The sequence below is a fragment of the Daphnia pulex genome, chromosome 12, assembly GCF_021134715.1.
Source record: "Daphnia pulex isolate KAP4 chromosome 12, ASM2113471v1".
NCBI classification, from domain to species: Eukaryota; Metazoa; Arthropoda; class Branchiopoda; order Diplostraca; family Daphniidae; genus Daphnia; species Daphnia pulex.
In genome coordinates, this window is record NC_060028.1 from 1,943,863 (window position 1) to 1,966,382 (window position 22,520).

The 22,520-nt window shown below is 42.7% G+C and overlaps 3 protein-coding genes and 3 long non-coding RNA genes across 9 annotated transcripts; 3 read left to right on the forward strand and 3 right to left on the reverse strand.

Annotated features, from left to right (window-relative positions):
* Positions 1 to 13: 13 nt before the first annotated feature.
* On the forward strand, positions 14 to 2,791 carry LOC124209358 (protein-associating with the carboxyl-terminal domain of ezrin-like). Its single transcript, XM_046607302.1, has 8 exons — positions 14 to 393; positions 452 to 637; positions 697 to 788; positions 854 to 1,216; positions 1,286 to 1,425; positions 1,512 to 1,684; positions 1,789 to 1,929; positions 2,013 to 2,791. Exons 1-8 carry the CDS (start codon positions 211 to 213, stop codon positions 2,577 to 2,579), a joined length of 1,845 nt encoding a protein of 614 aa, XP_046463258.1. The 5' UTR covers positions 14 to 210; the 3' UTR covers positions 2,580 to 2,791.
* On the reverse strand, positions 2,728 to 7,507 carry LOC124209359 (pituitary homeobox 2-like). Of its 2 annotated transcripts, none has more exons than XM_046607303.1 (5): positions 6,554 to 7,507; positions 6,194 to 6,492; positions 3,797 to 4,067; positions 3,579 to 3,704; positions 2,728 to 3,197 (listed from the first exon to the last, which is right to left on the reverse strand). In XM_046607303.1, exons 1-5 carry the CDS (start codon positions 7,398 to 7,400, stop codon positions 3,118 to 3,120), a joined length of 1,623 nt encoding a protein of 540 aa, XP_046463259.1. In that variant the 5' UTR covers positions 7,401 to 7,507; the 3' UTR covers positions 2,728 to 3,117. The 2 variants fall into 2 exon arrangements, with proteins under 2 accessions (XP_046463259.1, XP_046463260.1); XM_046607304.1 differs by having other exon boundaries at positions 2,728 to 3,194; positions 6,554 to 7,505.
* A 6,123-nt stretch (positions 7,508 to 13,630) lies between these two features.
* Positions 13,631 to 15,849, reverse strand: LOC124209360 (GATOR complex protein NPRL2-like). 3 transcript variants are annotated; one of them, XM_046607306.1, is made up of 10 exons: positions 15,584 to 15,849; positions 15,400 to 15,505; positions 15,210 to 15,327; positions 14,891 to 15,139; positions 14,683 to 14,819; positions 14,527 to 14,624; positions 14,330 to 14,460; positions 14,203 to 14,245; positions 14,011 to 14,137; positions 13,631 to 13,884 (listed from the first exon to the last, which is right to left on the reverse strand). In XM_046607306.1, the coding sequence occupies exons 2-10, from the start codon at positions 15,460 to 15,462 to the stop codon at positions 13,705 to 13,707; spliced, it is 1,146 nt and encodes a 381-aa protein (XP_046463262.1). In that variant the 5' UTR covers positions 15,463 to 15,505; positions 15,584 to 15,849; the 3' UTR covers positions 13,631 to 13,704. The 3 variants fall into 3 exon arrangements, with proteins under 3 accessions (XP_046463262.1, XP_046463263.1, XP_046463261.1); XM_046607307.1 differs by having other exon boundaries at positions 15,614 to 15,840; XM_046607305.1 differs by having other exon boundaries at positions 15,400 to 15,839.
* A 1,404-nt stretch (positions 15,850 to 17,253) lies between these two features.
* LOC124209361 lies at positions 17,254 to 17,841 on the forward strand. The gene is made up of 2 exons (XR_006880890.1): positions 17,254 to 17,465; positions 17,537 to 17,841. It is a non-coding gene; the product is annotated as an uncharacterized LOC124209361 (long non-coding RNA).
* Positions 17,842 to 18,762: 921 nt separating this feature from the next.
* Positions 18,763 to 19,390, forward strand: LOC124209362. Its single transcript, XR_006880891.1, has 2 exons — positions 18,763 to 18,906; positions 19,295 to 19,390. It is a non-coding gene; the product is annotated as an uncharacterized LOC124209362 (long non-coding RNA).
* Positions 19,391 to 21,466: 2,076 nt separating this feature from the next.
* Positions 21,467 to 21,991, reverse strand: LOC124209364. The gene is made up of 3 exons (XR_006880892.1): positions 21,871 to 21,991; positions 21,686 to 21,808; positions 21,467 to 21,625 (listed from the first exon to the last, which is right to left on the reverse strand). It is a non-coding gene; the product is annotated as an uncharacterized LOC124209364 (long non-coding RNA).
* Between the last annotated feature and the right edge of the window lie 529 nt (positions 21,992 to 22,520).

Genomic DNA, 22,520 nt, shown 5'->3' on the forward strand with positions numbered 1-22,520 from the left:
CAAAATTGTATTTGTAATTGCCAACATTTCATTTCTTTAATGGGCTTTAACAGTGGTCGTTAGGTGTCGCTACTTGCTAGTGGCAAATGAAACTCGTTTCGTTTGACAGCTGACTTGTGTTTTTGTGTTGCGTGAACTTTTTGTGGAATAAAGTTTCTAAAAAAAATCAATAAAAAAAAGCCAACGTTAATTTTAAGTGCAAAAGTGAGTATGGGGAATGATTCAAGTGTTTTATCTGAATATCAGGTGGACGAAACACCTTATGCCCAAATCGGACCTTGGACATTGCATTTGGCGGCTAAAAAGAGTTGTGATAGCGAAAAAGTTACTGTTTTTACGGGAAAGTTGAAGAGCTATGGCCAACTTAGTAAAGAATTCCAGCGTGCCGTAGAGGTTGGATAACACTTTATTTATTTAAAAACAAATGAACCCTAGCTTTTCTTTCTCACAGAGGTTAAAAACACTGAGGCATCCGTCCATCCTCAAGTACCTGAACTCATGTGTAGCAGGCGAAACTGTTCACCTCATAGTTGAAAATGTGACACCCCTGAGTCAAGTTCTGCCGCAGCAAACAGAACTTGAGATTTGCTGTGGGCTTCAAAACGTTCTTGGTGCTCTCGATTTCATACATTCCAAGGTATAGTAAACTCAGTTGGGTTCGGCTTTGAATGACTTTAATGCTATTCTTTTTCACAGGCCAGCATAGTGCACAACAACTTGTGCAAGGATGCGATATTTGTTACCACAGGTGGTAACTGGAAGTTGGGCTATTTTGACTTATCGTGCAGGTACCAGATGGTTTAATGGAAGCAGAAAATAAATAACCATTTCAATGTGTCAACTCTTTTTGCAGTTTTGCCGAGATCACCCAAGGATATCTGGATCAAATCCGATCCTTTCGTTATGAAAAGGCCATAGCTCCCGAGGATGAAGGGAAAACTAAACTTGTAGGCGGCAATGTGTCATCTAGAGATGTCTTCGCCTACGGACAGCTCGTCAAAGAAACCATCAACAAATGCGTGGAATCCGGCGTTACCGATTCCGACGTTTTCCGCGACCTAGCCACTAAACAGATGCAAAATGTCAATCCGCAATCACGCGGGAGCGCCTCGGTTCTATCCAGGCACAAGTTTTTCGATCAGCCTCTCTTGCACGCCCAAGAATTCCTGGCCGAAATTTCCATCAAATCGTCGACTGAAAAGGAAGAATTTTTCAGGTAGTAACTCGGTCGATAGAAATATATCTCAACAACTTCAATTTTTAAAAATCCCAATTTCATTCCAAGGGATTTGCCGACATTGTTGTACTCTACACCGGAGAGTGTCGTGGGCTCCAAAATGGCCAGCTCTCTACTTAGCCGTCTGGCAGTGTTAAATTTAGCCGCTCAGCAACATCTTCTGCCTCATCTCCTGATTCCCAGAACGGGTACAATTGCATCTGTGTTGATGCCGAAACCTTGCAAGTGCAAAACCAAGGGCAATGTTGATATAACTCATTCGATCGTCTTACAGATTCCACCCAGGGATTGTTCGACGCCCCCAACTACCGTCTGTACATCGTGCCGGTTATTTCTCGCATCTTCCCCGTCAGAGATGCCCAGATAAGGCTGGTCCTGCTCCACTATTTCCCCCACTACGTCACTTTGATGGACCCGGATCATCTCGTCCACAATATCCTTCCGGAGGTAAATACATTTTTTTTTTTAACTCACCCGTCTCGGGTGACGATCCCGCTGTTGGGTTTTCTTAGACCCTTAATCCTTGACATGTCATTGTGTCCGGCTCCCAGTTGCTTTTAGGTATCAAAGACACGGACGACACTGTAGTGGCGGCCACATTGAAAGCCTTGGCCTGTCTGGTTCCCATTCTCGGTGGCTCCACCGTCATTGGCGGCACGAGACTCAAACTTTTCACCAACGGAATGCCCAAGGTATCACGTAACACAAATATTTAGTTCAATGAACAAAGCAAATTGTTAATCGATTTATTTCATTCCATTTTTTTTCTTTCAAGGAAAGCGAAATCCGACCAGCCAAAGTCTTGGAAATGGTGCGGAGGAAATCCAGTTCAAATCCAGCCGTGGTTGCCGTCCGGGCGCTACCCGAACGCCACGAACCCGACGGCGGAGAAGACGGCGTCCATTCTCTGCTGTTGGAAAAGACGGACGCCGACGAGCACTGGTCCGACTGGGAAGCTGAGGAAGATGATTTCCAGGACAACAAACAACACCCAGAAGAAGAAGTAGAGCTGGAACCGCTTCCGCTCTCCGATTTTAGCTTAGTAGCTTCCACCCTTCCGGACAAGAAACCGGAACTGCCGAGTAGTCCAGTTAAAGTGGCGACCAAGAGACCGCCAGTGGGCGATCTGTCTGCCCTGGAAATTCAAATCAAGTCCAGGGAAGACGAAATCGACTACTTTGCCGACATGGAACCGACCATCACTTCCACTCCGGCCGTCTTCGCTCCAGTCGCCGAACCTCCTTCTACTGTCACCGCCATCGAACCCACCAGCAGACTGGACTTTAACGTCCAGTCTCACGAGGCAAAAGATGAAGACGACGGCTGGAACTGGGATGATTAAATTACGTGTGTGGGGGGGAGGGGGGACTGGTGTCACCATCACATAAGGGCAAAAAGAAACTTTTTCTTTCTTTCTTGTTTTGTTTTCTAAATTTTTTAACAAAAAATTCATCAGCAGACACCCGTTCTAGTCATTCCGGCAATCACGATGACGAGCATGATGTAGTGTATTTTGTATAATGCCAATTTGTAATAAAAACACACGAGACAAGAGTCAAGAAGTCTGAGAGAAAAAACAAAACAAACAACAAAATGACAAGATTTGAATTCAAAAATTGAAGGTTTTGTTTCGTCGTTGTGTGTGTATGCCAAGGCCGAAGAATTATCAACAATGTTTATTATTTAAAAATCGAAGAAAAATAAAAAGAGGGAGGAGAAAGAAAATCAGGGTCATCAAAAGAGGCGTGTGGGTGGTAGAAGAATCAAAAAGAAAAAAAATTATCCGTCCATACAGCAACACAGTATATATCTATATAATGTATGTATATATAACGACGTCACGTATTTATTGTTGTTGCGTGTTGTTTGGTTTGTGTTTTTCAGTTGATGCCACCCGAGTAGCGGAGCGACGCCAGTCCGTAGTTGCAGGTCGGATTCGGATACATTGAAGAAAAACCTGCTGGGCAAACAACACAGAAAACGAAACAGGAAGATATTTTAGATTTTTTGGTTCGCCTGGAATGTTGATGTTTTTTTTTTCACTGGGAAATGATTTGGTCTAAAACTCTGGGGCACCTGTTTGGCGCATTTCAAACTCAAAGGCACAGGGGACCGCCGCCACCGCCGGCATAGCGACTTTGAATGGAAGGGCGTGAAGCCGCCCGTCGCCCAGAGGCAACGGGAGTGACGTGAAAGGAAACAAGAAAATAGTCATTCCGGGGGGATATGAAGAACCAGCTAGACGCTGGCCCATCACCATCAATTAGCGCGGAAGCGGACCTCCCCACCAAGACAAAAACAAAAATAAAATGAAAAGAAATAAAAGTGCGTAACAACTTACTCGATTGCATCAGTGCCAAAGCTGCGGCGTGGTGACTCGAAGGTGACGTGCTGCTGCCGGACGAGTGGTGGGCCGTTAGGGCCGCACTGCTGGCCTTCCAGCTCCCGACGGCGTACAATCCGTCGACTGGACAAACAAACAAACAGAAAATCGAAATGAAGAATTGTCAGACAATTTTGTTTAGCCCAGCGCTTTTTTGGTAAATGTAGTAAACGTACAGCTGCTGGGAGACGGTAGAGGAGCGGTGCGGGCGGCGAAAGACGTCTGATCGGACATGCTGGTCAGATCGGCCGGCGACTTGGCGCCGGCCATGACGGGCGACGTCAGAGACGAAGTCGAAGAAGCCGAAGAAGCCGAGGACGATGAAGAAGCAGCGGCGACAGCGGCCCGTTGGTTGGTGCTGCTGCCCGGCGACGCTGTCGACGACGAAGGAGACTGAAGCGACCGCTCGTTGCGTCTGAATTTAGCCCGCCGATTTTGAAACCATACCTGTTAAAAAAAAAAAAAAACCAAAAGGAAAAAATGAAATAAAAAATAAAATAAAATAACCGGACGGGAATTGTTTCCGTTTCTTTTTCTTTCGACTCCCCACACACACGGAACGCCCGTCTAAATATATCGGCCAAGTGAATGGCTCTAATTGGAGGAGACAGTTGATGGGTGCTTGTCAGCCGACTTGGGCCAGCAGCAGCAGCACAGCAGCAGCACAGCGCAAAAATAAAAAAGACAAGGGCGCGCGCAACTCTCGCCGGGGGCGGCCGGATGGGCGGAATGTCGTCGTTTGTCGGAAGAGAGAAGAAGAAGAAAAACTATTCCCCCCCCCCTCTCATCTTCTCAGTTACCAAAAGAGGAAGGCGGGACATACAAATCTTCTTATTTCCCCCCATCCGCGCAGCGCATAATATTTCGAAACAAAGTCGCCTGTCCGTCCTGCTCCGGCGCCGGTTCCGCTCGCTTGCCAAAGGGCTTTTTCGTTCACTTTCTTCTTCTTCTTCTTCTTCTTCTTCTTCTTGGTAGCACACATATTGTCAGATGTGCCAAGTCTTAAAAAACCTTGCGCTTTATTCCGTTCAAAATTGTTTGTTGTAGCCATGACACACGTCGTAGGAGAGTTAAATTGAATTCAAGTCAAGTACAAAAGTCGAATTCCAATAGCCTTGAGAGGTGCTGCTGCTGCTGCTGCTGGGATTGATTTTAAAATTAAAATTGGCGCGTCTTTTGTCGGCGGAGCATATATAGTTAGATTAGACATTTAACGCGCGATAATGAAGCTATTTAGCATTGAGCTGATTTGAATGTGTTGTGGACCCCACACCGGTCACTTTGAATCATCATCCCCAGATTGACCCATCGACTATATTTTATTTTAATTTTTTCGTGATATTGGCACGAAAATAATAAACAAGTAAAGAGAGAGATGAAGTGGGGGGGGGGGGAGCCTATTTAATGTAATCAGATATGCGATTTATCACCAGCGACTTTTGCGCTCCCGTTTGTGGCCTCCCGTGGCTCACGCGCCCCCGCAAACATCTACGTACATCGTCACGCTTTGATTCTTTTTTGTTTTCAACACGGCCATCGTGAGTTGTACATTGGCGACATGAAAAAAAAAATAGAAAGAATCACGTTACAGCTCCTCTCGCGTTTTTTATTTGATTTTATTTTGTTGCTGACGGGGCGCAATCGTCCGAGAAAGACATTCGATTCGGGACATTTCGGGATCGCCGGATTATGTGTGTATACGCGCGGACCTTTTGATCCCTTGACAAACTCCCAGAGCGTCAATTTTTCTGTTTGATGAATTTTTATTTTTTATTTGATTTTTTTCACGCAAACAACGTAATAGAATCGAAACAAAAAAAAAAGGGAGGGGGGTTTCTAATAACGTCGACAGAGTCATGTGTGTGCGCGCAATCAAACGGGGATCGAGTGTCGCATCTATAAAACTCGCCGTGTGATCCCGTTTAGCGTTTGGATTTTTATAGAGAGAAAACGTATTCAGAGTCGCCAAACATTAAAAAAAGGAACAAAAATGACGGAATGGTGTCGATTGCACATTTCCGCAACGACGTCTACTATTATAATACGCGGAATCTGGAAATAGATCTCTTTTTCTTCTTGTGTCTACCGCCGTTTGGGTTCAAAATGTTCCGTTTTTTCACAGTTCATTTTTCATTTGTTATCTCTTATTTTTTCTTTTTTTCAGAAAACAACAGGAGAGAGTAGAATAACATATAAGAGAGAAAGATACTAGCGAGAAGCGATGCCGACAGCCCCCCAGTTGAAAAAGAAGAAGAGGGGACGAGAGAAAAGAGATGGAGAGTGAACGGTTAAGCGACAGTGAAAGGGAAACAACATTTGTCTTGGCTTCATTAAGTCTCGCAGCCCAACAGTTGTCACTTCACTTTTGGCCAACACAGAAAAATTTCAAAGACCAAAGTTGCTGCCGTTCCATTTATCTTACAAATGTTATTTCTCTCTCCCCCCCCCATCCGTATGGGAAAAAAAATGAATAATTGTTTCATAGAGAAAAATAAAGGACCTTGTGGTGCCCTTGTGTGGGGGCACCGTCTAATAAGAAATGTTATAAAATAAAAATGTTGGAGGAAACGTACTTGAACTCTGGCTTCGCTGAGGCTGACCCGTTTGGCCAAATCTTCGCGGACGAAAGCGTCCGGGTAGTGGGTCCGCTCGAAGACCTTCTCCAACGCCGACAGCTGGGCGCTGGTGAACGTCGTCCGGTTGCGTCGAGGCTTCTTGCTACTCCCGCTGGACGACACGTTGGCCGTCGACGGGTGACGCTGATGGGAGTGGTGTGGGTGGTGGTGGTGGGACATGAAAGGCGACGAAGGCGAAGAAGATGAGGAACTGCTCCTCTTTTTGGCGCTTTTATCGCCGCCGGCTTCTGATTCGTCTGTAATTAAATTAAATTAATTTGATTAAGTTAATTGAGTTCATTATTTTTTAAAATTTACCGTCGCTCTTGTCGGTGGCGTGGGACGACGTCTCGGAATCGTCCCTGACGGACGGCAAAAGTCCGTGCGCCTGGAGCGGCGGCGACGGCTGGTGGTGGGCCGAGGCGACGGTCATTCCGACCGGGTGACTCAGCGGGTCGCAGCCGGTCGACGCGGAACTTCTCCCGATGGCCGACGGCGATTCCATCTGGTGATGATGCTGGATGAGTCGCGTCACCGAGAACCTTTTTAAGGTGTCGGCGGCCGCGGCGGCGGCCGCAGCCGCCGCCGCTGCAGCCGCTGCCGCCGCGCAATTGTCGTACGGCATCGTCACCGGCCATTGCTGATCTTGTTGTTGCTGTTGTTGCTGTTCCTGCTGGATTTGCTGCTGCTGCAGATGGGACGTCATCTGCTGTTGGTGCGATCCGCCCAGATACGGTAGAAAATAATCACTTTGTTGTTGTTGTTGTGGTTGTTGTTGGTGGTGGTGTTGTTGCTGAGTGTCCATCGCCGACGGCGTTAGTCTCTGATAATTCCCAGCCGAGTTGCTGTTGTTGAGATTGTTGTTGTTGTTGTTGTAGTAATTGGTAAACTTGTCACTGGCCATCGTCGTCACGTCCGTCGGCTGGTGATGGTAGGCCATCATCGACGGGCCGCCCACACCGCCGCCGGCCGAGAATCGTTCCAGGTAAGTGTTGACGGAAAGGAGATCGGGGCCGGCCGTTCCAGCAGCGCCTTGACCGGCACTCGCATTGAAAAAATTCCCGCCAGACGACGAGCCCTGACTTGCTGGGCCACTGCTGTGGTGGTGTAGGTGGTGATGCTGGGCCGTCGCCGCCTGGTTGATGCGCAATGTGTACGAAGCCATTTTCTCTCCAGCCAAAAGGACCCGACACTTCAAGTGTCTATCAAACTACTGAATGTCAGTGCAACAGAGTGGCCCGGCTATACAGCTGTACAGGCCAGCAGCCATATAGTCCGTCTTGACTTTTTGACTGTGAGAAGCTGAGAGCCCCATTTTAGGCTCCTCCTCTCCCTGGGGCTCTTTAACCAATAGGACAAACCCCACACGCCCAGTATCACCGAAAAATGTTCGCCACTCGCTCCTATCCAATTTTTTCGTCTGCTATTTAGTTTACACACGTCTTCATATTTAAAAGAGATAAAGACATTCGATGCCTGGAGGGCTCACCACGTAAGAAAGGGAAATGTTTGTTTCTTTGGCCCGGCAGCTATTATAAACCAGCGGCATTGATGAACGGCCCTCTGATTGCTTGTGACATAATGACGCGGCGGCGGGCAGACGTGATGGCTCTCTCCGGGTCCCGCCCCCTGCCCTCCCTCAGGCAGTTCTATACCTAATACTGCACCGGACCTGTATCTATCCCCCCCTGCAAAAGAATTCCACCCAAAATATAACATCATCATCATTTACACGTTAAAAGAGACCCTGCGGTGATGGGCGCCAAAATGAATTTGAATTTTAAATATTCAAAATTCTAAGTGAATTTTTTTAAATCTTTTGAATTTGACTCGAAGAGACAGTCGGAGACAGTTGAATCGATTCCCGATTGCGTGCAGTTAAACATTTTATTGGGAATGAATTTGAATTAATAATATTATTCATCGCCGTTTGTTCCGTGTATTATTTATTGGCAGACGTTTGCTGCGCTGATTCTTTTCCATCGTCGCAGAATAACTGCCGGCTCCTGATTGTGTTGCCTCGGGAAAACTATCCGCCCTTTGATGGCCGACTGTCAGGAGCTCCTCGAGGGTTAGACAGACGTCGGTGTTCCATCAAATGCGACGCGCCGTGACGGAACGCCGTCGAAATTCCCGACAGACTCTTCAACCGGCCTCCCACACAGACACAGACAACATAATAGACCGGGCCCCTTTTTGAATCGTCGTCCTTGCCCCCGCCTCTACCACCACCACCACTACACAACCGTTGACGCTTTTCGATGATTCAATAAAAATAGAAAACAATTTCAAAAAAAGTTCTTGGCTTCTCTACTCATTAGTCCAACTCAGTCACCATATCCATCTCGTCGGCCCGTCGTCGTCGTTGTGTATGTCCGTGCGCGCATTCCAAACGGTGGGCCAAAACGGATCATGTGAAGAAGATATCAACAGCTAACATTTATTATTAATCATCAAAGTCAATTATAAAAGAGAAAAAGTCGCGCGGGCTCTCATTAAAATTCAAAAGAAAAAGAGTTCATCAACTTATTATAACTTTTAGTTATTATCTATTATTATTATTCGAGTCATTTGGTTTATACATGTTTTATAAACAGAAAATTAGCGCAACTATACTTTACTACGTATTTACGTTATAGAGCCCGTTATTAATGAGGGGCCAAAGTGTTGAGCGTGATTCAATTGATTATAGGCGGCACGCGGACCTGTTTGTATTAGTCAATTATCTCCGAGTTATTTAAGAAATTTTAACTTTTTTTAAAAAGAAAAAAAAGAGAAAAAAATACGAGACTCAAAGTATTTAAACTCTGGGGGTATGTACTATGTAGAATAAGAGAGAGAGACCCCCGGTGTCGCCAGTACGACGCCAGTAAGTCCCCCGTGAAATGCGATCCGTGGCCGGCCATCAGCAGCACAGGCCGTTTTTCTTTGCGCCGCCGATGACTATAGTATATAGGCCTTTGGGTATATAGACTGTGTAACTGTACGACTCTAGCTGTTCAATTCTAGTCGATGAAGCATATCTAATAGACTGCAGTGTAAAGAGAAAAATAAAATCCCCAAGTTGATGGTGTCATCGAGTTTGGAAAAGAGAAACCGAAAGTCTATCGTAACACACACTATACTCGAACAGACATTGCGTCATACCTTTTGTTATACACCCAAAAGTCATAAAACTGTTGATCATTTTGGAGTCACAATCATCAGACATGGGCCTGTACGATAGGCTGTCGAAATGAATATTTCTTGTAGAGCCGATGATATCGGATCCCCTCCATTGAATAACAGGCCATCAATTTCAAACTCAACTGATTGTGTAAATGAACGTGGAGAGGGTTTTTCGAATAATATTATAATTTCTTCGGGATCGAATTGCGTCGATTCGACTCCGCAGTCTAAACTCTTATACAACACCACCGCAGTCTGTCTATCAATTCTAATGGCCTTCCGTAAAAGGTTATCAAGAGGTTATAGGGTTGTTTTGCGCGCTGCTAGCAACACGAATCCTCTCATCTACACAACTTGAATATAACGATCGATATTATTACCAAAAGTCTAAGCTACTACATCGTTAGCTGGGCCATAGAGAGATTAACAGTTCGTTCCAGACATTCTTCGGATAATTTTTCCACGGGCTCCGCAAAAGGTCATCTGGGTTGGTCCTGATGAGAGCGCGGTGACCTCTCAAAAGAAGAAGAAGATGAGCCATTCGGACACACGGCGTATCAGTGTCAACTGTCACAAACCCCCTCCATTGAGTTTGACTGGGCGTGTCGCACTCGTCTCCCTTTCACTCCGCTTAACTTCTCCTCTCTAGGCCTCTGACTGGATAGATGCGCATCGATCTGACGACTCGAGTGGATATATAACGTCATCCTCGTGCTATACAACCCTCCTTAGTACTTACTACTTCTACTACATGAGTTTAACTCGATCCTCATGAACAAACCTGCATAGTCAAGGTCTCAATATCGTTGGAAAAAAATAGGAGATGATGTTATTGTGTTTGTTTTTTGGAAGGGGGGGACCTACCATGGAGGTCAACAAGTAGAAACAGCTGATGATTGAGTTGTTATTCTCCTGGCGCCACAAAGTATATGTACGAAAAATTATTACAACTGTTAAAGTGTGTGTGTCTATAGGCCGAGTGTAAATAATTTAAATGGTCGGAAGTCAATACTATCTAAAGTGCGGAGTTGTCGAATAGTAAATCATCCGTCGTAACATCTTCTTCGACTTCCTCCCCTCTTGTTGGTTGCATGTTATTATGCGCACCACCCCACCCCACCCCGTTTTCTGTGAACTGGGACCGACGGGAATTTCTTTTTACTCCGCGACGGAAGAGAATAAAATTTGTGGGTCTCTCCTTGTCGCTTTCGATTCCGGTCATTCCGGCCCGTCGCCCGCTTTTTTATTTATTTCCCTCCCTCCGTCTGGACGATGGGGAAATTTGCTAATTCCCAACATCTTAGCGGCCTGTTACGTCGACGTTCATTCAAATGATGACGATTGATATTTGCATAATCATCGCCGACTGTCAACAACTCTTGATTTTGATTACATTTACTTCCTATAATGATGTTAGAGTGCGAGATCTGGTCTCTCATTCCGGTCCGTCTAAGATGACACTACGGCCGTTCAACTTATTTTCTGACCCTTTTTTTTTCTCAATTGGGTTGTTGACGTGTTTAATGGGCGGGGGTTGGTGCTGTTTTATCCATGGCATTATTCATATGGACGGATGATTGAATTAACTCATTACGGCCGACGCCATCCAGCGGGCACATCTACCGTGCCGAATCCGAGTGGTCGATGACTTTGCCTCGTCTGCTGTCTGCTCTGGGCATTTCATTGGCGATCAAGTGACGGGCATATCCAGCTAGGAGCCAGTTCAACGGCTCCTATTTCAGCAGATTCAACTCGACTGACTATAATGTACAGAAGAAGAAGGTGTTCAGCGAAAACAAATCGAGTTCAGCTTCTTCATTAAAGTGTGAATAACCTTTTTCAATTTTAAAAAAACATTATTGGGGCTAGACAACCAAACTCTTCCGGTTTTGGATATGTAATATACTCCGGCGCATTACAAATAAACAAATCAGTGTCCTATTACCGCAGGCCTATATAGGCCCCACCCCCCTCTTCCGCGTAGTACATGGACGACACGCGACTTAAATGAATGAAGTTAAGGGCGAGAAATTCATCCGTCAAAAAGTTGTTGGATGAATAGATTCTTCTTCCAGTTAAGCGCTGACAAAGAAGTTTTTGGGGTAGAGAAAAAACCCGATGGTGAGGAGGATGGCGCGACAGGTCATATCCGGGCGCGAAAAAGGAGACCTGTGTCTGCTGTGTGTTGATGGTGGTGGGTGCACGAACAAAGTAGAAGAGGATACGCAATCTGGTTGTGGTCTCCATTTTCCTTTTTTTCGTTGCCATTCGAATAAGACACACACAGAAAAAAATAACTCGACTCCATATGTGTTTGTGTGTGTCTCTGCTGCTGTGTGTAACCGTAGCTAACACAAACTGCGCGCTCAGGGGTTATGTCTACACGACGTTATAACGGCCGCGACTATGTGGAACCAGCAACACACACAAGTCTCGGGGCCACAAGAAAAAGAATGATGACCTGCAGCATGGGGTCTCCAGGCCGTTTGCTGCTGCTGACATCGGAGTTTTTCCTAGTACATAGGAAGAAGAAAACAATCAGCTAGGGAAGGAATACGAACGGGTTGCGCGCCTGCGTAATGAGACGAGAAAATAGTCTTGAAAGGAGGGGTGGGGGGTGGAAGGGTGGAATATGACAGGCACAATGTCGTCCATCAAACTTTTTTTCAAATTAGCACGTCCCTCGTTTTGGTAAAAAAGATTTGGTGGTTTTACTACCAGCAAAAACTATATCGCGTGTGCTTTTATCGGCCCCTATGAACTCCTGGGCGCCCTCAGACCGGATTTGCATATTTGTGGGCGGTTGGGTGGGAGTGCAACGATCGATTGATGAAAGTAATCCAAGTCTGTGGAAAAACGACACAGTCATCGGGCGACTAGAAGCTGAAAATGGCGGCGTATTATTAATGGACGTCGATTATTGATAGCCATCGCTAAAAACAGCCGAGTGTAATCGACCATTTCCTCACAGCAGCAGCGACAAATTCGATATCTACGCATATCACACATGTACAGTTTAAGATCTACGGCGTATAGGGTTGATCGCGTCTACTAAGGAAATCGATCGACATTTAATCGCTCCAATCGGCCGGCTCTCGGGTTCGCCCAGCAGGAAGTTGGGGTGTAATATTAAACTGGCGGAGCCTATAGTATTTTCTATATAATTATTATTCCAAATATCTGAATGCAGAATAATTAAACCAATTCAATTATGTGTACATAGTAAATAATTAAAAAGAGTTGAATCGCCAAACAAAAACATATTTACGCTTTGAGAAGTGTCCGTGTGTAGGAGAGTAGCAGCAGCAGCCCCCATTGAGATAGGCCCAAGTGGTGGGTGACCGTGTGCGTCGGTTTAACAACACTTGTCGACAAGCTTGTCGACTCCTTATCAGCATAAACTTCTTGGTTGGGGTTTTTCTAAAAAAAAAAAAGGAAACACAAAAAAATATGTTGTTAAACAGCAGCTAGCCTGGCGACGCTCTTATGTATCTTTTTGGGAGCTACTTTGAAAGAAACAGTAGCAAGAGAGGCTTTTATCTTTTCTTTTCGTGTTATTTGTAAAAAGAAAAAAAAAAAATTCTCTGGCCTCCCGTCGCCATGTTGATGCGTGTAAATCTTATTAGGGTTTTTTGTTTTTTTGGGTGGCGGCCAATGTGGCATAGCTACTACGCTGGTGGGAAGTTCAGTCCCATTTTTGTGTGGGGTGTGTGTGTGGGGGCTTCTATTTTCTTTATTGTTTGTTTTGTTTCTTTTTTCGTCTATTTTTCCCCCCGCCGTTTTAACAGCCGAAAAGATTGTCAACTAGCCGACAGATTTACTGGTGTACCTTCCAGCCCGCGCTCTCTATACGGCTGCTGGAAATATAACTCGCCCGCGTGAGTGCCCCCCACCTTGTCTAGCGCAAGGGGAAACGGTAAAAAAATAAATTCCACAGGCATTCTACTATATAACTCGCTCGACTTTCAAGACGGTGGGAAGCCAGCAATGACTCCTAACGAATCGCCAAACACGAAGGCGGGCGTTCCCGTTCATCTCTCGACACCGGGGCAGCACCACCATCCCAAGTGGCGTGATAACAACGGAGGATCGAGAGGACTTGGTGGGTTGTGTGTGTGTGCAATCAAGACGGATCCGATTGCAAACGATGGGGAAAGACGTGCAAGGTGATCCTCACCAACGACCGTTGAACTTGCTGCTCCTCCACAATCGAAAAGAAAAAAAAAGTGGCCATTATAAAATTTATTATTGAAACTTAAATCAAATGATACAAAAAGATATGGGGTCGGAGGGAACGGATTTCACTTCCACAGGACGCAGATGTCGACATCGGCTTCGATTTTGTCGTCCAGTTCGTGGTAGGACAGTCCGGTGCGGCAGCAGATCTCGTCGTAAGAGGCCACTCCAGTGCACAGCCGATGCAACGAGGTCATCTGTTTCTTGTGCGATCCGCGCTGCGTCTCCGGTTTGTACACCGGATACTAGCCCATTCAAACAGCGTGCAAATTGAGTTATCAGTTCAATGGGAAATGGGTTATTCGAGAACCGACGTCCAGGAAGAAATCGAAATAATCAATTGGATTAATCAACAGCGCACACTCGCTAACCTTGCAAATGCGGCGGATGATGCCCTGCAGGACGCCAAACTGGACTAGCCGATGTTCGTCGATGCGAAGCGCGTGCGGATTGAAGCGCAAGCACAGGTCTCTTATGGTAGTCCCGTACGTCATCCCACTGTCATCGATTACAAAATGAATTCATTTAGGGGGGATTTGATAAGAATTAGAGGATAAACTCACCAGTACATTTGGAAAACATCTCGGAAGGAAGGAGGATGTCTATCTGTAATATAAACGAGAGAAGAAATTCACAGTCAACTTGAAAAGTGGATAAGATGATAACAAGACACTTGGTATTCTTCTCTACCAGATTTGGCAACAAAAGCGATGCACTCTCGACTCAAATCTGAATTCATGGGCAGTTCTCGGAGTTTGGGTGTAGCGGCGTACATGTTGCTGTACTGGAAGATGGGAATGAGCTGGACGACGCCGTAATATCTAACCGAAAAGAGAAAATAAGGTCAAGAGAAGGACAGCACTTGACTACTATATCAATTGACTTACAAGAGATTTTGAATGCAGGCTTTGACCAAACCAATGTCCACGTCGGCCTCGATTGCCACTCTAGCGACATGGCTGCGTCCATCAATGTATGGCAGTACCTTACGCACGAAAAAGGGTTATTAAAATGAATAAAATAAGAGAATCATTTTCGTTTACCTGTTTGGTTGTTAGGTCCCAATAGTCTTGTTTTAAAGGAGAAAATTCTGACGTGAACACGGGAACGTGGTGGTCAAATACCAGGGGTGGCTCAGCAGCTACTTGGATCACTTTTAAGTGCAGTGTTGAGGTCCCAACTGATCAAATCAATTTGTAAATGTCGGAAACGGAAATGTTAGACAAAAAATGAGAATCTTCATGTACCTACCTGTAACTGTGCACAAGCCACCCCGATTGAGATCACTTAGAATTTGACCTAAAATTTTGGGCAACTTGGCCCTGTTGGATTCAGTGGATAAAAAATTCTGTTCAACTTCCAGGGTGACCAAATGCTCAGCTAATTTCCTAACTACAAGCTCATACTGCACTGTTCTGGCATCAGAGTCACACACAAAGCACAAGTTGAAAATGAGAAAGTTACGTGGGTATTTTTCATCTGAAATGCGCACTGGATATCCTGTAGGTTTTAGAAAAAAGGATGGTAATGAGTCAAAATACTTGGACTGTTAGAATTCTTGAATAAAAACCTGTTATCTTGTGCCCTAGTACATTCACTGTAATGATACAACTGTCCAGCTGCTCTTTAGGAATGATGTAAACACTAACTGCATCAAATATTTCTTTGGAAACATAATCCTCTGGCACCTTTTAATCGATATTAAGACAAAGCACTGAAACAACAAAATTACTTTATTTTACACACCACTACACCATTACCTGGTAACTGATTTTGGGCCCCAACGTAGGATGAAACTCGGAAAAAAATATTGCTTTGATCATTTTTCTATTTGATTTACTCGACTATATCACTTGGATAGTCAACCTATGAAAAAGGATTTCTTTAACATGAGTAATTCACATTAAAAATCAAAAAAATTAGTTAAAATGATAAGGAACACACAAAATCGCCCCTTTATTTGATTTAGGCTACCGTCTGAAGCGCCATGTGAGGTCTTGTTTACAGAAACGCCACCATTTCAAGCCATCACTTATTTACAGGGAAATTTTTCAAGTAACGAAGTTATAGTGATTTAGGTCCAAGGCACTTGAATTTGATTAGTTTGCAATATTCGCTGATTAATCGGACCTGGAAAAGTGTCTAAGAAATGACCATTTTCTGCCTCTCAGATTACACATAAACATAAACATCAACGTCAGCGCCGCGTAGCGACAATCTTATCGTCTTTCATCACAAACTGTTTGATTACGAGTTTACGACCGAAGTTGGGCTGGGGCGGGAGGGGCAGCACTAAAAATTTACGAAAACGAAAATTTGAATTTGAACTGTTTGATTACGACCGGAGATTGGGCTTGGCAGGGGCGGGACCAAGGGCCAAGTAGTCCAGTCATTTTAGCTGAAAAATATACGAGTATACCTAGAACAAATTTTAATTAGAAATTTTTCATGAACACTATTTCTAATTTTTTTTCTTTAATTACCAATGAAGGAGGACAAAAGCGACCATTTGGATCGTTTAAAAAAATGTAAATGAAAATTTGTAATTGGGAATTAGGGGTATAATTATAACGATTTATAAATGTTTAATACATGTAATCATAGTTTATCTATCAATAAACATGTGTTGCAAATTTGAATCAATTTGATTGACATTTACTATTTTTTCATGAATTTATTAGTTATACACATTGTTTTTTATTTAAGAAATTTTTTCGCCGTGTTTAACACGGCGCTTATGGCGGAATCCCAAAACTAAAAATTCATACTACATAAGAAAAAAAAACACCCGAAAATCCCCACTTAGTCTTATTTTGAAGCCCGTTTATCCTTCTTTACTTTTTTCAATTACATTTATCAAAAGTAACACAGCAAAAAAGTTATTGGAATAAGAAAAAAATACCCTTTTTCCAGTTTTACCAAATGATTTATAACACACCCACAAGGGGGACATTTTTTGTTGCCGCTGCAACTTTATCTCGACTAAAAAATGTCCCAGTGTCACTATCAGCTCTTGTTTGAGCTTCGTTTTTGTGGCCGAAGTGTCGATGAAGATGACAGCTTTCACTCCTCATGGCTATTGGCAGTCTCGTTGCAATTGCTACGATGCTTTGGTCAGTCATATGGGTCTGGTCTGGGCAATAACCACTTACACTATGGGCGTAATAGCTTCATCGATGATTCGGGAACTTTTTTTGGTTTAATTCAGAAACCAAAATAGTTGAAATGATTAATTACCAATTCAACTTTAATTGCTGTAGCGTCAGAAATTGGGTGGACAGCATCATTAGTTTCAGCAAAGTCCAACTAAAGACACATTCAATGTGAAAAATAAGTACAAATTATGAATACAGAAATACAACATACCTTATTGTCAAAAGTATCTGATGTTACCGGTACATCTTCAATTTCAGGTGCATCAACAGTCACGTAGACAGCATCACCATTTGCAGATCCTTGGTCCACCTAAATAAAATAGAAATAACAACATTATTATTAAAGGTTAGATTAGGTTTAATTCAGGAACCAAAATAGTTGAAATGATTAATTACCACTGCTGTAGCGTCAGAGGTTGGGTGGACAGCATCATTAGTTTCAGCAAAGTCCAACCCAGGTAGCACACAGACTCTGTTTCAGGTCTGTTTCAGATCTGTTTTTGAGAGTCTGTAAATTGTTTGGAGTGGCACACTTTTACAGACTGTCATACAGGTCTGTGACAGATCCGTAAAACGGGATCACGATTTACAGACCAAAAACAGATTTTCAAGAAAAAAAAAGATTTGCCTCCTTCTGGAATCGAACTATCAACCTCTGAGTTCACAAGCCAGTACGCTAACCACTACACCATAACTCGATATTATGTTCTAGATATATTTCATAATGATGTATATTTCACAGTTGTACACTTGTTCATTCAACAAACAGTCTGACATGTCTCTCTCACGAAACTGATTGCTACATATGACTACCACTGGTCTCTTCCGATAGTAACAAGACCAAGATTGGCCCCACACCAATTACAAGTCTTTATTATACCTATTTATGTATAATAATACTTCTCCGTCCGGTGGATAAACAACTATTGTTGTTGTTCGAGTAGGCCTACTGAACTAAACTCATAGCCATTAGCTGCATTGACTATTAGAGTGTAACTTCTTACTGCATGGTATTGCAGTGATATTACACATATAAGAAACGTTTAATTCAGTTTTCCATTGGGATCCAAACATGTACCATACTTGGGATACAGACACAGATACGATGATTACTGACTTATAGGTGTTACAAGGGAAATAAAGACCCGTACATACCTGGGGCACAAACACAGAACAGATAATCACTGAACTAAGTTTTACATAGAAAATACAGACCTGTACCATACCTGGGGTACAAACACAGAACAGATAATCATTGAACTCAGTTTTACATAGAAAATACAGACCTGTACCATACCTGGGGTACAGACTCTGAACAGATGATAACTGACTTATGTCTTACAAGGGAAATACAGACCCGTACCAGACCTGGAGTACAGACACAGAACAGAAACATATTGTACTCGAAAATACAGAGTAAAAACAGACAAGTGACAAACATGGGAAACAGAGCTAAATCAGAAACAATTTTCTCAAGTAAAAAACAGATCTGTAACAGGTCTGTAGTACAGTTAAAAACCAGATTTATGTATTACAGAAAGATAACAGATCTGTTCCAGATCTGTGAAACAAACTTTTACCAAATCCTGTAAAACAGAGCCATTCCAGACAAATTTCCTGTAAAACAGAGATGTAACAAGCCTGATACTGACCTGTTTCACAAGTATGTGAAACAGATCGGTTACATGAGTCTGTAACAGCTCTGTGTGCTACCTGGGAACTAGACACATTCAATGTGACAAATAAGTACAAATTATGAATACATATATAAATACAACATACAGTATTGTCAAAAGTAGCCAATGTTACCGGTAGCACATTCAATTTCAAGTGCATCAATATTCATGTGGACAGCATCACTCTTTGCATATCCTTGGTCACCCTAAAAAAATGTTCAATGTAGCAAGTAAGTTAAGTAAAACACATAAATAAAAATACAACAACAAAAGTTAGACAAGTGGCTGTTCGACCAATAACTCAAGGTTCTTGGTGAAGAATGTTGGATTTGGCCTAGTTTGTACTCATCCGTTGACTGCAAATATGCTCATAAGGCCATAAGGGGCAACTAATTCTCCTGTCACGTCTGCCAACAAAACCTGCCTGTAATTCTAGGTATAACATTTTTAATTTTTCCAAAAAGAATTTTATTTGCAGCAATGAAATTAGAACAAATGTTTTGGAACATAGGGTAAACAGTTTTGAAGGATAGTTAGGTGTCACTCAGTGACTTAGTCGGTATCTAGAATTAAGATCTATTGTCAGTAAAAAAAATTGTTTTTTTTGTGTGGAAAACCTACCCGAAGCACTGCAGTACTTTTGAAAATCCTTGACCAAGTTAAACTTTTTTTAAAATTCTTTGGACCACGCTTGGTCAAACGACGTTTCCTCATACGGCTGGGCCCTGCAACATCCGATTTCTCTAACTCTGTTTATTTATTAATTATAAAATATTATAATCATTCTATATTAATATCTATGCATTAACCGTTCTCACCCCCAGACTCCTTCTCTCCTTCAGCCTTGGCATTGTACTCCACTTCTTTAACGGCTTCTCCCATGTGAGGGTCTGCTTCACCAGATTCTGCTTCTCCAACCTCCTCATTCTTTCCTTCAGCATCACATTCAGCTCCTCCAACAATTCCACCATCAGGGTTGTCAAGAGCCTTGACATTTGCAACTTCAATGGCCTCATCTGCATCGGACAAAAGTGGATGTGGAGGGACTGAACTTATGAACTATTTAGTTTTTAAAAGGTTTTACCATTTTCTTCAGGATCTACGCCATCAGAACTTCCCTCCTCAACAACAATAGGCAAAACATCAAAGTCTGCGTCACAAGATACATATTCATAAGTCTCCATATCCAGCCCTGTAAAGAATGTCAGCCTTAGAAAGTAATTTATTTAATGTTTAAGTTGTATTACTTGGTTCCAAGCACATAGGGCATATATGCCCTATGTGGGGTCTATGCACATCGTAGAAGACCAAGCGTTGAATTGGTTGTTTTATTTTCATTTTGTCTATAATTTCTGAAGAAATGAAATCTTTTAGTACTACTATCACTTTTTTATGTAGTTAAAACTTACCACATATGCGATTGGCTTCCTTTATCTTTTCCTTTAGTCCTTCGTAGAATTTTTTTCCCGCTGGAATGCGTCGATCATGCTGGCTTGGGACATTTTCCAAAGGATTGTTTTCTCTATTAATCCCAAGTCCTTTAAAATATAGAATACAATTAATTTTTTGTCACATGTTATTTTTATATTGAAATTATTATTTATGTTGTAGAATAAAATACTTACAGTAAATGTTTCATTTAAAAATTGTGCTACTAGAACTACTAGAACTGCTAACTAGAACTGCTACCAGAAATGGACTGCTATAGCAGTCCATTTCTTGTTGAAAGCTTGACACCTGAAATAGGTATTTGCACAATTGTATTGTTTGGGTATTATTTTAAATTACTCGTAAATAAAAAAAAACTTACGTTGGGCAATTCCACAATTCTTCATCATCTTGATTCATTCTAGGTTTCTTGTTTTAAGGCAAATCAAATTATTTGAAAAGTAATACAACAACTTGGCTCGGGAGTTCTTTTTTTACCATTTTCCCCTTTTTCAGATTCTTCATTTCCTTTTTCTGCCTCACTTTTTTGCAGTCTCAGCCGGCTAAAGGTCTCGTCGTGTCTTCCTTTTCGGTCTGAATGCAACATGTTTATTTAATCGAAATAAAACATAAAAAGTTATTTATATTTTACAAGTGTTTGTATTTAGACAAACAAGAGACATGTAAAAAGTTACACAAGTGGCTGTTCGACCAATAACTCAAGGTTCTTGGTGGCTTCCGCGAGCTTTTGCACCGCCTGGTCTCCTTGCGGAAGAGTGTTTAGAGCTGGCTGTTTTAGCGCCTCCTCTTCGTGCTCTGCTTTAAGCAGCAGTTCTGGCTCGGACTCTTATTCTGAGTTAATCCAGAGGCTTGATCTTCGTTGGATCGGGCCGGGTAGCTTGGTCGTTGCTGCTGTGACTGTCTCAATTTAGCTACTTATGCTGAGGCCTGAGTCGTGGCCGGAACAGGGATTGGGGTTTCCTTGAGGAGCTCCAACAAAGTGAGGCAGATTTTAATTTTTGGATTGTTGGAAGCCGACACCGAAAAGGATATTTCAAACATATTAATTACTTGGGTAAAATTATTAATTTCCCTTAAATGTTTAAAACTTGCCTTGGACAATGCCATAATTTTTCGTAAGCATCTTGATTCATTTAGTAGTTTCTTGTTTTAAGACAAAACTATTTGAAAAGTAAAAACTTGGCTCAGGAGTTATTGTTACCAGGTCAAAATTCAGTTGGTTTCTGTCTTCGCGGTGGGCCTTGGCTTGGTTCTCGTCAAGTCTTACTTTTGCCTCCTCTATCGCGTCACACTTCCTCTTTTTGCCTCGCGAACCTCGATTCGTCGAGCGTTCGCTGCTTCTTTATCCTCTCATTCTTTCCTTCAGCATCGCATTCAGCTCCTCCAACAATTCCACCATCAGGGTTGTCAAGAGCCTTGACAATTGCAACTTCAATGGCCTCATCTGCATCGGACAAAAGTGGATGTGGAGATGGAATTTTGTTTCCCTACAGTTATAGTTACCAGTATTGCATTTCGATGCCAAGTCTTCTGACATTGATTTGATGTTCATGTTCATGTTCATCTTCTTCCTGCCTATTTTTTTCCAGCCATCTCTCCTTTCTAGCATTCCTCTTCTGCTGTTTGTTGTTTAGTTTCACCTCCATTCACTGACCTTCCTCATCTCCTTGGCCATTTTGGATTCTGCTGAGCCCCAATATCTTCATCTGCTTTTTCAATTTCATATCCTGATCAGTTACTTCAAATAATCTGTTACTATTAGTTACCTTGCTCATCCTTATCGCTTTCTTTATCCACACAATACTCCCCCTCTTCTAAACCATGGGAGTCTTTCTCATCATCAGAATTATTGGAATAATTCCTGTTAACCACTGGTTGTATTTCTTCAGCTAAAGAAGTGTTAAAAAGTAAAGTTAGCACCAATTTTGTGGTAACATTGTCATTCTTTTACCACAGTTTTCTGCGCACACTTCACTGATAGGGTCGAGGCTGTAGTTGAAGCATCTTGATACGTTATAAAACATAAAGGAGGTACTGTCAATTTTTAAAAGTTTTCGTGGGAATTGTAAGTTCAATACTACCTCAAAGGTAGTATAACTAGTCGGCGTCTGAAAGAAAATGACAATTAATTAGTAAGAAAATCGTAATTTGAATATTTCACAATATTACTGGTGAATTTGCAACATTTCCGTTATACTTTAAGGAAACAAATGCAGACTGCAATGCAATAGAGGAAAAATTTCCGTTTGCGACATTCGTCGATAGACGGCAATGCACTTGCTGCTTTCAAATTTGCAGCTTGGAAAATTGGAATTACCTATAAATTGGAGTAACATTTAAATTATTTATTGAGTTAATTGAGATGTTTCATTTGAAAAAAAACTTACTGCTGCAGGAGTATTTTGATAGGGCATTGTTACACACACATAAACCTTGCCAGGACATTTCTTGGAGGTTCTTTGCATGGCGTTAATGATATTATGGCGTTTCTCTAACGACCTAACAAATATTCCATTGGCCAACAGGATGTCTGATTCTGCAAACTGGTGTTCACTTTGCGCATTGATGTAACTCAATAGCTTCTTCAGATCTTGATGAAGA

Excerpts from the sequence above, each read along its gene's own strand:
- LOC124209358 (XM_046607302.1), top strand. The coding sequence starts at position 211 with ATGGGGAATGATTCAAGTGTTTTATCTGAATATCAGGTGGACGAAACA. Across the intron at positions 1,685-1,788 it reads TCCACAATATCCTTCCGGAG|TTGCTTTTAGGTATCAAAGA; the intron begins GTAAATACATTT and ends TCCGGCTCCCAG. Across the intron at positions 1,930-2,012 it reads TCACCAACGGAATGCCCAAG|GAAAGCGAAATCCGACCAGC; the intron begins GTATCACGTAAC and ends TTTTCTTTCAAG.
- LOC124209359 (XM_046607303.1), bottom strand. The coding sequence starts at position 7,400 with ATGGCTTCGTACACATTGCGCATCAACCAGGCGGCGACGGCCCAGCAT. Across the intron at positions 4,068-6,193 it reads TCAGCGAAGCCAGAGTTCAA|GTATGGTTTCAAAATCGGCG; the intron begins GTACGTTTCCTC and ends TTTTTTTAACAG. Across the intron at positions 3,705-3,796 it reads TCTACCGTCTCCCAGCAGCT|TCGACGGATTGTACGCCGTC; the intron begins GTACGTTTACTA and ends TTGTTTGTCCAG.
- LOC124209360 (XM_046607306.1), bottom strand. The coding sequence starts at position 15,462 with ATGATCAAAGCAATATTTTTTTCCGAGTTTCATCCTACGTTGGGGCCC. Across the intron at positions 14,625-14,682 it reads GGGACCTAACAACCAAACAG|GTACTGCCATACATTGATGG; the intron begins GTAAACGAAAAT and ends TTCGTGCGTAAG. Across the intron at positions 14,461-14,526 it reads GCCTGCATTCAAAATCTCTT|ATATTACGGCGTCGTCCAGC; the intron begins GTAAGTCAATTG and ends CTTTTCGGTTAG.